Raw genomic sequence first — 15,799 nt, forward strand, 5'->3', positions numbered from 1 at the left:
GGAGACAAATGCTGCACTTGCAGCGATCTGCTCCTAATTTTTTTTTAATTTTAAATAAAAACTTAAGAAAATCGCTGCTTAGGGAGCGATTTATTAAAAAATTATTTTAAAAAAATATTTTAAAAATCGCTGCTAAGGCAGCGATTTCTTTTTATCACATTTTTTTCGACAATAAAAATCGCTCCTCTTCTAGCGATTCTGCTCTTTTGGTTAAAATAAAAATTCATATTTTAGAATTTTTGTTAACATTTTATACCCTTTAGACTGCGGACTTTAAGTTAGACTTTTTAGTATGGGTGCCAAAATATAACATTATACAAATTTTATAAAAATATATACATAAAATATCTAGTTTTATAAAAAGACCACAATTCCGATGCCTTATTTTTTGCCTCTAATTTCACCATGGTATACAACAAACTTCGAAATTACCTATAAACTTTAAATACTATACGTATGTCGAAAAATCCTAGCTTTGACACTATGGACAGGTTATATACTGCAGGTTGATATTCCAAATTTAATTGTTTTTCTTAGCTAGGCTTAGATGCTATGAATCACAAGTCATAACTTACGTCTCCCTGCTATTGGATTTCTAAATCTACTGCTGCCTAAGCCCTTCTTTTGTATACATTAATTCATGCGATATGCCCATGAATTAAATGAGTCACGTAAAGAATACAAGTTAAAAACACAACATCATCAAGTGCTCCTTTTCCGGCCAGAGTTCCGCAACTACTATAGTGGTTGTTGCCAATAGAGATTACCCATTTCAAAAAGTTATTGGACAGTCGTTAGGTCCAAAGTTGTATATGCAAACATACTCTTATTTTAATCTAAAAAATAAGGTCTCAGTGTATTTGTGTTATTTGATACTTTCACACCCAAACGACCGGACCTAGTAATTGAGAGGCAAGTTTTAGGACGCACTTTGACGTGCGCAACATATACTTGTGATGCTCTTGGACCTAGTAAATGGAGGTCGAATTTTGAAATTAGAAACTTTGTAGTCCATTTTAACGTAAAATTATCCAGAGACAGTACCCTAAATTAATTTTATTTATGGGTGACAATCGGACAGATTGAGTCAAATTTGGGCGAGTCATAATGGATCAGGACAATCTTCAGGTCAAGACTCAATTCAACCCAAATTTGTCCAGGTCAAAATGGGCTGGATAATGAATTACATAACGCATCAAGACTCAATCCAGCCTTACTCAGCTTAATTGGTTTACTTGATCTTTTAAAATCTAGTACCTATAAAATTATATTTTTCTTTATATGGCTATCAGGCTATATATAACATATAAAACTGGAAAAAAAAAGGTGTTCTAAAAATATTTTGATAAGATTTCTCATAAATCAATTTGAGATATATATCAACCTCACTTTTAATGGATTGGGTTTAATGAGTTGAACTGATGAAGGGGGTTATTAAACGGGTTAGACTGGCTGGGTTTGATTTCTCCTTTGTTATTTAATTATGGTTTACGCTGCCACATGCTGTATTTCAGTAATACATTAATATAATCTCATATGATTTCATTCATGTTGTCATTATAATCTTTTTGATACACAATAAAAGGAATCACTGCCTACAATCAAATTTAATTAAATTAAACAGTAAAATAATTTGTAGAACCAAATAAATAATTGAATTGTCCTTATAATAACCTCTAATTAATTTGCATAGCTGCACATTCCATAGACACAATAACTTCCTTGTTGGCACTTGTTACCGCAACCACCACAATGCCTCTTATGAAACAAAGTGTTAACACACTGCCCATTGCAACAAGTCTCATTATACCTGCATTTCTTCCCACAATATCCACAGTTTTGCCTGTCTACAAACACGTTTACACACTTCTTCTTGCAGCAAAATGGCCCTGGGCTACCTTTAGCACGACATATTCTAGGGTTCTTGTTACATGTACTCATACGTTTTTGTATGATTTTAGACTTGTAATAATAAGGTGATTTATGTCCTAGAAACCGTTGAATAGATGATGAACTTTCTTCAGTTTCATTCAAAGGAACTTCAAATGATTCAACCATATTCTTATTTTTTACCGGCATTTTTTCTTCTAATTCATTAGCTGATGACGCTACTGAAAGTATAGTGAATGAGGCCATTATAATGGCTAGCAAAAAGAAAATTTTCAAGCTATTCATGGCTAATACTTGTGATATTATGAGATGAAATATTGAGAGAAATTAAATGTTTGGATGGGATTTTGAGAAGGAATGAAAGAGTATTTATAGTGGAAATTAAATGAATTTTGTAGAGGAACTATTTGACTCGTTTTTGCTAGTGGAGTGGTCTTAGTTCAAATTAAAACTAACTTTATACGACGACATATGTGAAGTCAAATAGTTAATCAAAATTAGGCACTTCCTTAAACAAAATGTGTTCAAAATTCCTTTTTGTTTAATCATATTTTATACTAAAAGCCACCCGCATTTAGTTGCCAATTTGAAACGAATCTATCCTATGCAAATAATTAGGCAATATTTAGTTTTATTAAATAAAATCTATGTGAATGGCAGGCTGGCAGCACCAAGTGTTTCTGCAGTTTATTTAGGCAAAGGTTTAATTTTCACGTGTTGACTTTTATATATAACAAACACAGGTATAGAAGCACTAATGTACCAAATCGTACGTACTTTTTTTTTATTTAGCGGATGCATTTTGACTTGCAATATAGTACTAATATATAGTATAATTATTAGGAGTTGACTCACTCCCAAGTTAAAAATACTTGGAAAAGAATCAATATTAATGCATTATCATTGTAAATAATTTTTACTTCTATCCGTATAATTCAATACGATGACAAGTAATTTTTTGCTTATCTATTCAAGTTATTATTTTATTTTTCGTGATAAATTACATAAATTTATCTTTTAAGTGATTTTGATTTTGCTTGTGATTATTTTATCTTTTACTCTGTCTACTGAATTTTAAACCAAACTAAGTCATTATATAAAACAATTTACCAAAGTAATATATTTTTCTAAAATTTTACAAAACTAGTATAAACGTATTTCACAGTAACGTTTTAGGGTATATTTTATTTTTAAAAAACTAACAGCATTAGATTGATATACGTTATTGTAAGTAACGTTTTACTTTTAAAATGTTATTTTCAGTAATGTTTTACTCCTAAAACGTTACTGTGAGTAACGTTTTAGGAGTAAAACGTTACTGTGAGTAACGTATATCAATCTGACGCCATTAATTTTTAAAAAATAAATTATATCCTAAAACGTTACTGTGGAATACGTTTATACTAATTTTGTAAAATTTTAGAGAAACATATTATTTTAATAAATGACTTTATATAATGATTTTGTTTAGTTAAAACCTCCCGTCTACTTAAACTCCTCCGGACTTTAGTAATCAGTTGTTCGATCAGCTGAACGTTTGGTCAATCTGCTAGTTGTTGGGTGACAAGACATGAAGAATTTTTGTGCTTTAATGTTTTTTCTCTTTTTTTGTATACTTCATAATTTATACTGTACAGCACAATATTATTCTCAATTTTCTTTTATGCACAATAATTTCCACGCCTGAGAAAATTAAATAATTAATAAGTACGTAGCAATTACATTAAGTAATTATTATATGATTTTCAAATTCTTTCTAAAAAAATTACTATATCTTGTATATTACGTAAATTCTGCTACATGTTAAAATTTATTTACATGTTTATGTGAAGAAAAAATTGTTTAACTTTTTTTAAAAAAGAATATTAAATTAGAATTGTACTCGTGCAATCAAATATGATTACTAGCTGGAATTGCATTGTAATTATGTTATCACAAATGAAAAAGTTATTATAATCACTATACTTTATCATTATTTAGATGTGTAATTAATATCCGACTAATTATATATCCAAGTAATAACACGTCAATTTTCTGGATTGCAAGTTATTTTCTTAACTTAATTATATTCTTAATTAAGTGACGTGCTCCACATACTTGTAATGTTCTTGGACATAGTAAATGAAGGTAGCTGGAGTTTTAAAATTTCCTACTTGTGAAGAAGTAAATATGCTTAATTAGTACACTTGCACACCACGGTCCACGTATTTGCTAATTTACAACTACGTCCACTTAAGAAACAATAAATAATAAGGTAATATTACTATTTTATCCTTTGACTTTATTAAATATAGGGAAAAGAGTCAAATATGTCCCTAAACTATTCGAAAAGGTTTAGATATACTCTCCGTTTAAAGTTTGGTAATGAACGCCCTCGCCGTCCAACTTTTGGTCTAAATATGCCCTTATGGGCGTTAGTTGTCATGTTGGACATATCCAACTCATTTTTCATTTCTTTAAATACTAAATGGAATTGTCATGTCATTTTGGTCTTACCACATAACATTTATATGAAAATGGAAAGATATTCGGACCATAAACACCTAATCCGACCCATAAATCAACCCCATTTTAAATAAAATTATCCGACCAATTTTCAATAATTTTGTTTAATTTTTATATTTTTTGATAAATTTTGAAAATGAGTAATTGATTAATAATAAAATAGGAAAATATGAAAAAAGTATAAAATTAACACCAAAAATTCATAAATAATTATAATAACCTTAAATTCAATTTAGACATTTTTTTAATTTTTTTTATAAATCCCGAAATGAGCAATTGATTAATAAAAAGTATGAAAAAAATATAAAATTAACGCCAAAAATTAAAAAATAAATACAGTAACCTTAAATTGAAAAATTTTAACATTTTTTAATTTTTAATTTTTTCGATAAATCCCAAAATTGAGTTTATTAAACAAAAAATATGAAAAAAGTATAAAATTAACACCAAAAATTCATAAATAATTATAATAACCTTAAATTCAATTTAAACATTTTTTTAATTTTTTTTATAAATCCTGAAATGAGCAATTGATTAATAAAAAGTATGAAAAAAATATAAAATTAACGCCAAAAATTAAAAAATAAATACAGTAACCTTAAATTCAAAAATTTTAACATTTTTTAATTTTTAATTTTTAATTTTTTCGATAAATCCCAAAATTGAGTTTATTAAACAAAAAATATGAAAAATATAAAAATTACGCAAAAAATTCACAAATAAAGAAATAGGAAAATATGAAATAAAAAAATTTGTTGAAATTATTGAATTTAAGTTTACTATATTTATTTGTGAATTTTGACGTATATTTTTTATTTTGTTTTCATATTTTTCCCTTTTTATTAAAAAATTACTCATTTTCAGGATTTGCCGAAAATATAAAAAATTTAAAAAAATTGTAGATTGAAATGTTACTATATATATTTGTGAACTTATGGCGTTAATTTATATTTTTTATACTTTTCATATTTTTTATTAATTAATTACTCATTTTCGAGATTTATCGAAAAATAATTTTTTTAAAAAATTGAAATGATAGATTTAAGGTTACTATATTTATTTGTGAATTTTGGCGTTAATTTTATATTTTTTCATATTTTTCCTATTTTTTATTAATCAATTACTCATTTTCGGGATTTACCGCAATAATAAAAATTAAATAAAATTGTTAAAAATGGGTCGATAGTGAATTTAAAAGGAGCTGATTTATGGGTCGGATTAGGTGTTTATGAATCCGAATATCTTTCCATTTTCATATAAATGTTATGTGGTAAGGTCAAAATGACATGACAATTCCATGTGGCATTTAAAGAAATGAAAAATGAGTTGGATATGTCCAACATGACAACTAATGTCCATAAGGGCATATTTGGACCAAAAGTTGGACGACGAGGGCGTGATTGAACCAAACTTTAAGTGGAAGGTATATCTAGACCTTAACAAATTGTTTAGGGACATATTTGACCCTTTTCCTTTAAATACAATATTTTGAAAAATGTGTTAGGTGAGAGTAACAATTAAGTATAAACTAGTATTTAATAGTAAGGATAAAATAGACGCAAATAACAAATTATCTCTTGATTTTCTAAACTGAACAAGTATAATGAACATCTACCTATAATAAGGTAAATGAAATGATTATGTATTTTAACATGATATTAGAGCGAAGATGTAAATCAATTTATTGCTTTTGATGTCCAATTTTTGAAGTGCGAGGAGTGATAGTATCCATAGAGCAATGAGCTCTATATATGATTTTGGGATTTTTTGTGTTGAATCACACGACCAATGTCCAGTTTTTTATCGATAGATAATAATCCATGTTAATGAAACACTTCTAGTCATCTACGTATAACAAGGTGTACAATTTTTGTAAAAAAAAAATGAAACAAATTAAACAACTTATGATGTGGCATATCCTTTATTTGCTACGCAATAAAAGGAATCATTGCCTACAAATCAAATACTATAATTTGAACATCAGCCAAATAAATAATTTATTGTCCTTTAATTTGCATAGCTGCACATTCCATAGACACAAGAACTTCCTTGCTGGCACTTGTTACCGCAACCCCCACAATGCTTCTTGTGAAACAAAGTGTTAACACACTTCCCTCTACAACAAGTCTCATTATACCTGCATTTCTTCCCACATAATCCACAGTTTTGCCTGTCAGCCAACACGTTTACACACTTCTTCTTGCAGCAAAAGGACCCCGGGCTACCTTTGGAACGACATATTCTAGGGTTCTTGTTACATGTCATACGTTTATGTATTGTTTTCGACTTGTGATGATGTGATAGAAGAAAACGACTAGCCCCTCGAATAATGGATGATGATGAACTTTCATCAGTTTCATTCAAAGGAACTTCAAATGATTCAACTTCATTCTCATCTTTTGCGAGTATTTCTTCTTCTAATTCATCGACTGATGAGGCTACTGAAAATATAGCCATTATAATGGCTAAAAATATGAAAATTTTCATGCAATTCATGGCTTCTTGTAAATTGGATGAAATATATTAGAATGCAAAATATAGAGAGAAAATTGAAATGTTTGGATGGAAATTGGAGAAGGAATTGAAAGAGTATTTATAGAGGAAATGAAATTAATTGACTCGAGTTTTTTTTTACTAGAAAGTGGAATGTTCTCTGTTCACAGCTTACCTAAGACGACATACGTGAAGTCAAATAGTTTACAAAAATTAGGCACTTCTTTGAACACAACGTGTTTAATAGTAGTATTTTATAACTAATATTATATTATATTATAGTATAAATAAAAGCAAGATTTTGTTTTGCTAAATCTATGTGAATGGCCCGTTTCTCCAATTTTATTAGGCAAGGCTTAAATTTGACATGTTGACTTTTATATGTATAACTCCACAGGTATAGAAGCACTAGAGTACCAAAGCGTAAGCACTTTTCGACTTTTTTAAAAAAAATCGTATACACTTTGACTCACAGCATAATATTAGGGAAAATTATGCGGATAAGTAAATTTATATTATTTAATTACTCATAATAGTTATAGTTTGCTATAATTATCACTCGCGACTAACACTATACATTAATTACATGGGCTGACTTCGAGTTTGTATGATTAGTCATGTCTCTATATGTATAATTCGCCAGCATATACAAATAAATATGTATAATATACATTTTTTAGCCTATATACATATACAATTCACCTCTCTTCCACTCTCTGCCCTCTCTCGCTCGCTTCTCTCCTCCCTCTATCAGTCTCTCTCGCTTCTCTCCTCCCTCTCTCAATCTCCTCGCCTCTCTCCCAATCTCGCTTGCCATTTATACAAATGTATATGTATAATATAGTTATATACAAGTATATACATATACAATTCACCTCTCTCCCACTCTCTTCCCTCTCTCGCTCGCCTCTCTCTACCAGTCTCGCTCGACTCTCTCCTCCCTCTCCCAGTCTCTCTTGCCATATATACAATTACATATATATAATATACAATTATCTAACCAATATACATATAAATTCACCTTTCTCCCACTCTCTTCCCCCTCTCTCTCGCCTCTCTCCTCTCTCTCCCAGTCTCGTTCGCCTCTCCCCTCCAAATAACATGTAGCTACAAATTGTAATTATCAAACTATAGTTATAGAAAGTAATTAATTGTTTTTGAATGGCTATATGTGAAAGTTTTCCATAATATTACTACACTTTTAAAAAAAAATCAATTTGATTAATTTTTGAATTTAAATTAGATTACATTACACTTCTAATAAAAAATTTAGATATTAAAAAATTATACGAAAATTACTATAAATTGTATTTTTTTGCTTATGAATAAAATAAAAAAATACACCGTAAAATATAAGTCAAAATTCTTATCGTTTGACTTTAAAAAGAAAATCATAAAAATTAAAAATTAATTGAGGGAGTACTTCATTCGTTTAAAAAATAATAATTTTGTTTGACTTGATACGGAATTTAAGAATTTTCTTTTTTAATTTTGTAATCCTAAATTAAAATTATGTCAAATATATCTACATGTCTTTTAATCTTATGACCTAAAATATATCATATGAAAAAACTTAAATTAATGTATTGCCAAAAAGAATGGTTATAATTTTAATTTTTTTTAAAAAATAAAAAGTAGGTTATTCTTTTTAAAATCGAGGAACAGTAAATAGTCTTGTACGAGTAACTTATTACGAGTTGACCCACAAAATATTGCCTGCTCCCCAAGATAAACATTCTTTTTTTTTCAATTGCCTGCTCCCCAAGATAAACATTTAAAAAAAAAAAAAGAAAAAAGAATCAAATGTATTACCATAGTAAATAATTATACTTCTATCAGTGTGTTTTTAATCTGATGTGCTGGATTTCTTGCTTATTTTTAAGGTTAAATTCACTTATCGTGTGGACATATGCCTGCATTTATCTTTTGAAGTGATTTTGATGGTGAAAAATTCTTGTTTTACTTTTCTAGAGTCTTGGGCTTTGTTTGGTTATAGATTTTTTAAATAATATTTGAGAAAAAAATTGATAAATATTGTTTATTCATATAATTTGTCATTACTTAGTAAATATTTTTGATAAATATCCCAAATTTTTAAATACTAATTTTTTAGTATTTGGGCTAAATCTCATTATTTGGAATCTTTTGAAAATTAAAATTTTACCCCAAACTTTTATCTTTTATAAAAACACCCTCTATAGATTGTTTGGTTGCATTACATAATTTTTTACGTTAACACCAAAGTAGTGATAAAATATTCAGTGAATATCAAATGATGGTATGATTATTGATGAAAATGATGAACAATCTGCTCAGGATAACAAGGTCATGTGTTTTGACTACTTCAGAATGTATGGAATGATACTTGTTGCGCTCACTCTAAATTACCACATTATTCTAGTGTCATGGACACTATTTGTTATTGTTGGAGCGAAGATCCAATTGACTTGTAATACAAACTTATGGTTAGTTTTGATAGTTTTTAAATTTATGGATATAAATCATATTTTTTAAAAAAGTGAAATATATTTTTTAAATACTATGACCAAACACATGGTAAAATTTCACTCAAATAATATTAACTAAGAATATTTGAAAATTTATGATATTGACTCTAGCAATGAGTTGTACTTGTTCAGCTGAATGTTTGGTCAACATGCTTGTTGTTGGATGACTAAGCATGAACAACTTTTCTACTTTATTTAATATTGTTCTTGTTTTTGTAGATGAATGAAGCAACTAGTCAAATAGCGTTAACCTGAATCTGCATCTCATTTCGTCTCACAAAAAATACAGTTTTTTTTCTTCAATTTTTCAGTTACATATGCACTTATATATGCAGACTTTTATGTACAACTAAACACGTTCATCTTTTCCTTTCTGGCCTCTTTTGAATGTTAAGCCAGTCAATTTGCTCGGCTAGATTTGGCTGATTTATCTTTATGTATTTTCCGACGGATTTTGATTGTGACATACTACCTCATTTGTTGGCGCTGAATGTGGCTTTGATTCAAATCTATTTATTTATATTAAAATTTAGTTAAATATTGAAATAATGTTTAAGATTTTAAATAAAAATTTAATTTCATTTTGAAGTAATTTTTAGTGAATAATTTTATCATCACTTTCTTCATAATCATCACCAATCATTTCTGTCATCACAATTATTTTTATTACTGTCATCAGTGTTTTTAAAAACGTTTATGAGCGAGTCTCGGGGCTAGGCATATCAAAAATGCTCTGGGGCGTAAATTAAAGGCGTAGATCCTTAAGGTGTAAACCTCAAGCATAAAAACGTAAGCTTTGTGCTTAAAAGGTATGCAGGGTGTTTTTAATTTATTTTTTTAAAATTTTTTATTTGCTATAAATCATATTTTTATTGTTGGTATAATGATATTTTTCAAATAGTAATTATAATACTTTTTTTCTTCATTATTGGTTGTTAATACTTATCTCAAATAGAAATCATAAATCATTGAAAGACTTACTTTTGCTTATTTTATTAGTAATAAAAAGATAAAATTGATTGAATATATATGAGACTAAACTCCGTAGATCTATGGGACTTATGCTCCACCATGTACCGTATAAAACGTCTCGCCTCACGTCTTCGCTATTTAAAACATTGACTGTCATCACCACAATTATAAACCACCTCTGTTATCATAATTACCGATGTTAACCATTACCGCTGTTCCTAATCAGCTCTATCATCACAATTATAACCGTCAATTGTCATCACTATTTTTAACCATCTCTATCATCATAACTATTACTATCAGTCAGTATTAAAAATCTATGTTACACCTATCATATTCATTATCATAATTATAGCCACTATCATCGTCATCACTATCATTCACTACATCAATTTGACTCTTGCTACCAATTACTAGCTCCTAGTATCACCACCAACATCATCATTCTTCGGATATTACTATTAACTAACTACTAAAATAGATCAACTTTATCACCATTAATAACTATCATTATCACGTCAGTCACTACTTACAATATCAATCACCTCCATAATCATAACTATAAATCACCATCACTACCACATGCTATTAGCATCAACCACATCACAATACAAACCATCTCCACTATCACAAACATATTTAAATAATATTTGATTCAAAATAAAATAAATTAATTTATAATTTTAACTTAAAACACTTTTTACAAACAAAGTAAAAAATATTTATCCAGAACTTCTTATATGGGATTTCATTTAGCGACAGCAAACACTTTGATTTATCTCAATTTCCTTTTTAAATGTATTTCAAAAGATTTTTTTTCTAATTCGATAATTAATTAATTTTAATATCTTATATGATATAAATTCAGAAGATCTGAAATATTTTTATACATTATATGCTTTATTATTTAAAATCATAATGTTCAAATCTTATTTTTTTAAATTCCTTAATATAAGTCAAATTACAATAAACAAATTTTTTATGTAAAAAAAGGTACTCGTATGCTTGAAATGTATATTTCGGAGAATTGCATATTATGTCCCCCAATAAATTCGAAGTGACCAATCTAGAAAAATCAGTGGACGAGGAAACAACAAAAGGCGAGAAAAAAGATTCATTAAGTGCAGTGCTGGAGACGGAACCGTCAGATTCAGGAATGGCTGCTGCTTCCGCTACGGATGGTGTCGCTGCGACGGCAGTACGGTCGGTAATTCAGCGGATTGAACACGTGGCTGAACGATGTGGCCGCAGATCGGACCAAGTAAGGCTGGTGGCTGTAAGCAAAACTAAGCCAGTATCTCTCCTCAAACAAGTTTACGACGCCGGTCATCGTTGTTTCGGTGAAAATTACGTCAAAGAGCTCATTGAGAAAGCTCCTCAGGTAAAGGTTCTATACTCGTGTGTGATGGCCACTACATAATCTAAGCATAGAAAACATATGATTGATTGGTTTGCTGATCGAATTTTTTTGTTTTATTTGACTTTAGGAGTCATTTTATTAAGGTTAAGTTTTATCCAATACAAATACTGTAGGCAAATTTTTGGGCTTATGTAATCTAATCCTGTCTTGTAGTTTAATTTCAATTAACTGGTATTTAGTATAGGAATGTTCTGCTTCAATTGTGTGTTGTTTTTAGCTTAGTATGGATTAATATTAAGACAAATTAGATCTTTTAAACAAATGCCCTTCAGGTATTTTTATGTTTTTGTTATTTGGGATACACTATATTTATAGGAAAATGAAGTTTTTCACCTGTAGCTGAATTGATTTTCTTTCTGAATATTGCCAAGAGGAGATAGTTTGCTTTTAGAATTATTGTTATAGCCCAACCTGCTTATGCACAGTATTGCCCGCTTTGTCCAATAGACCTTGCTGATTAATCCCTCGAGTAAGTCGAAAGATGCCTCAAGTGTGCTACCAAGTTACCTTATTATTTGTCATATACAGTTCAGGACTTTCCTGTCCCTTCCATGGTGTGAATCACCTAATATGTCTTCTACTTCAGAAGTTCACTAGCTTCAGAGTCTGCCAGTTCTTAACCTTTCACAGACATCATAATCACATTCAATTGGTGTTTTGCACTTGTTCATTCTTCTAAGATTTAGCCATGTCATGTATCAATTTTTTGATTATTTTCTTTGTTTTGGGCTAGTTAGTGCTTTTTTTTTTGTGTGTGAGAGAGTATTTTCTTCATGGTAAGTTTTATTTTTTATGTGGGCTGTTGAAAATTTCTGTGGGGAACAATGTGAAGTATTGTGTTTCAGATGAGGTGTTTATACTGCTATCCTTTGGTGAATTGCAGCTTCCAGATGATATAGAGTGGCATTTCATAGGGAATTTGCAGAGCAATAAAGTCAAGCCACTTTTAAGTATGTTCTCCTTCCTTCCTTCACTGTTCCTTCTCCCATCCTTTTCCTTATGGACCAATAAGGAGAAATGTACCTTTCTATGAAAATAGTTTCAGGATGAAGCGAAATCGTAAAAATCGTGATTACAGGATAATTTTGTTGGAGAAACAAGGGGAGAAGACTTTTTTTTGGCGTCCTGGTGAAGTCCGTGGAGGGAAGGGTTGTTTCAAGAGTTGTAAACTTTATCTTGGTGAAAGAAACATACTTGCTTCATCAAATTTTGATTATATTAGGTACTGCAAATATTTTAAAAAATGCTAGATATGGTGAAACAGCTCGCCTTCACTTACATCAGTCAGATGATGGACAAAAAGATTCTATCTCCTCTCTGAGTTGGCATGCATGACATAACTTGAATGACGAATTTGAGCCACATTTTTGTGCAACGGGTATAAATGTATAGAGCTTATAATAAATTCTCGTCATCTTTGTTTTCAGCTGGAGTGCCAAATCTTGCTATGGTGGAGACAGTAGATGATGAAAAGGTAACTAACACAGACTCTGCTACTAATTTGTCTCCTAGTCCAGTAAATATCTTTAGAACATATTCTGGTTGTTGACTTGTTAATACAAACATCTTTTAACAATACAAAAAACATATGCCTAATAATGATTTCACTCTTAACTTTTGTTTCAATTCAAAAATCATTGTATTTATCTCGAATTTCTTGATCGGTTTTGGTCGAAGTATCCAAAATCGTTTGACCACATCTGGTACAAATCCCACACCTACATCCACGACGTGTCAACACAGGTGCGGCACCGAAAGTGAAGAGTCTGTGCAAGAAGGAAATAAAGCCGGTTTTAGTAAGAAAAAAAAAAGGGTTATTAAGTGAATTTAATAAGAAGCCTTTTTATTTTAATGCACATATTTAATTTATTCGGAGCTATTGGAGAGGGATAGACATTTGGGGAATATGAGTTGAAGCACTAACAAGAATATTTATACTATAATATTCAATATTGTGAGTAGTGTTTATTTTATTTTTGAGAATGGTTACCGTATATTTATTAGCATTAAGGAAATTTTGGCCACCATATTTACAGTTCAAAGAATTAGCAAAATCCTGTCCATCTTGCAAAGATTCTTATATTTTGTTTAATACTTTAATATATTTTGTAGATTGCAAATCAGCTTGACCGTGTGGCTGCGAACATTGGAAGAAAGCCATTGAAAGTTTTTATCCAAGTTAATACAAGCGGGGAAGAAAGTGGGTATCTGGAGTATGTCTCTGATTTATTAAGAGTCATTTGATCTATTTTTGTGAACACTACTATATTCATGAAGGAAAAGCTAATCATGATTTGATTCCATAATTGCAGCTAAATCTGGTGTTGAACCAGATGGGTGTCTGGAACTCGTGAAACATGTTACTTCAAACTGCCCTAATCTTGAATTCTGTGGCTTGATGACTATTGGAATGCCAGATTATACATCGACTCCTGAAAACTTTAAGGTTGAGGTTTTATCTTTGTTGTTTCTTCTTGGCCTGGTTGCTATTGTTATATCCTCAACTCAAATATGTTGCTATTTGTCATGCTTGGTTTCAGACTTTAGCAAAATGTAGAAGTGAAGTTTGCGAGGCACTTGGAATATCTGAAGATCAATGTGAGCTGTCAATGGGCATGTCAGGCGACTTTGAACTTGCTGTGAGTGACCTGACTTGTCACTAAGCACATCAAATCATTAGTAAGCTTGGAAGGAACTTGTATAACATGAGTTCTCTGGGGAGCATGTGGTAGTCTGAGTGCACCAATTATACAATCACTCTTTATAAATTAAACCAAAGTATTAACTAGACATCTGACTCAGTTTTCATTACTGGTCTCTGTTGTTAGAATCTTCTTGAGTCTGATGTATAATGCTTTATCGCTGGACAATAAACTCGCCCAGCTCCCCGCCACACCCATGGGATTAAGACGCTCAGACTAGGATTGTAGTTTCACCCCTTAACAGCTTGTTACAATTCAAGGGTTAGTCTGTTTTTATCTTTTGATAAGGTAAAAGTCATGTGACCCGGTTTGAACATTGGAACCAACTAGTGATGCTTATGTTAGTTAGGGTAAGCTGCCCGCCTATATCATACTTCTTGGGGGTGTGGATCTTCCTGGACCCTGTGTGAATGCCGGCTGCCCTTCATATTTGCGCTATTCTCTATCAGTTTCCCATGTGTACTTGTTTTCTGTGGCTGATATTATATATCTGTAGGGTGGATTGTTGTTAAAAGTAGAATTTCGTTTGACGCTCTCAAAAAAGAAAAGAAAAATTTAGTATCACAAGTAGAATTTTATTTGATTAGTTGTTGATTCTTTTGGGAGATCTTATCAGTGATGCGCTGTTCCAACCTCCATCCTACCTCCAATCTGATGACTAGTACTGCAGTCACCCATCAACCTATGCTTGTAGCCTATGGCCCCCTTAATTATGTAAGATATTTTCTTTTAAGGAGTAGTCTAGGCTATTGTATCAGGTAAGCATATTTTATCCTTGTGTCCTGCTATATTCAATAAAAGAAACAAGCACACATTCGTGCTTGCTAGCCAGCATTGGTATTGAATTCTACATATGCTTCGTTTGACCTCATGTTCTGCTATACTTATAATGCTGTCTATTACTACAGGTTGAGATGGGCAGTACAAATGTTCGAGTTGGATCTACTATATTTGGTGCAAGGGAATATCCAACGAAGTAGTCATCGAACTAGGTTGATGAACCCAGTTTAGTGAAGAGAGCTTGAGCCAAACATGTACCTTAAGATTTTGCAGCTTCATGTCGGAATATGAGTGTTTGTACGATGCCACTATGGACCTCATTGGCTATGTGGCTACAATATCCTGTCTGTATTCTATCTATTATTACTGCTGAACATAGTCTTGACTCTTGAGCTGCGATCTCGATGTTCAATAGTATTTTGGGATTTGATAGACTCTCGTCTAGATGTACTAATTGATGATAATCTGTGAGAATACTTTTGGTCCGTGGATCTTCTTTTTTGATAGAACGACTAAACTATGCAGGGCAG

The 15,799-nt window shown here is 30.6% G+C and overlaps 1 protein-coding gene across 2 annotated transcripts; it reads left to right on the forward strand.

Moving 5' to 3' along the window:
- The first annotated feature begins 11,353 nt into the window (after nucleotides 1–11,353).
- Nucleotides 11,354–15,760, forward strand: LOC101247388 (uncharacterized). 2 transcript variants are annotated; one of them, XM_019212354.3, is made up of 7 exons: nucleotides 11,354–11,748; nucleotides 12,671–12,737; nucleotides 13,215–13,261; nucleotides 13,900–13,987; nucleotides 14,100–14,233; nucleotides 14,328–14,466; nucleotides 15,398–15,760. In XM_019212354.3, the coding sequence occupies exons 1-6, from the start codon at nucleotides 11,404–11,406 to the stop codon at nucleotides 14,448–14,450; spliced, it is 804 nt and encodes a 267-aa protein (XP_019067899.1). In that variant the 5' UTR covers nucleotides 11,354–11,403; the 3' UTR covers nucleotides 14,451–14,466; nucleotides 15,398–15,760. The 2 variants fall into 2 exon arrangements, with proteins under 2 accessions (XP_019067899.1, XP_004232692.1); XM_004232644.5 differs by having other exon boundaries at nucleotides 14,328–14,426.
- Nucleotides 15,761–15,799: the final 39 nt, after the last annotated feature.

Source organism: Solanum lycopersicum, chromosome 2 (assembly GCF_036512215.1).
Source record: "Solanum lycopersicum chromosome 2, SLM_r2.1".
Lineage (NCBI taxonomy): Eukaryota > Viridiplantae > Streptophyta > Magnoliopsida > Solanales > Solanaceae > Solanum > Solanum lycopersicum.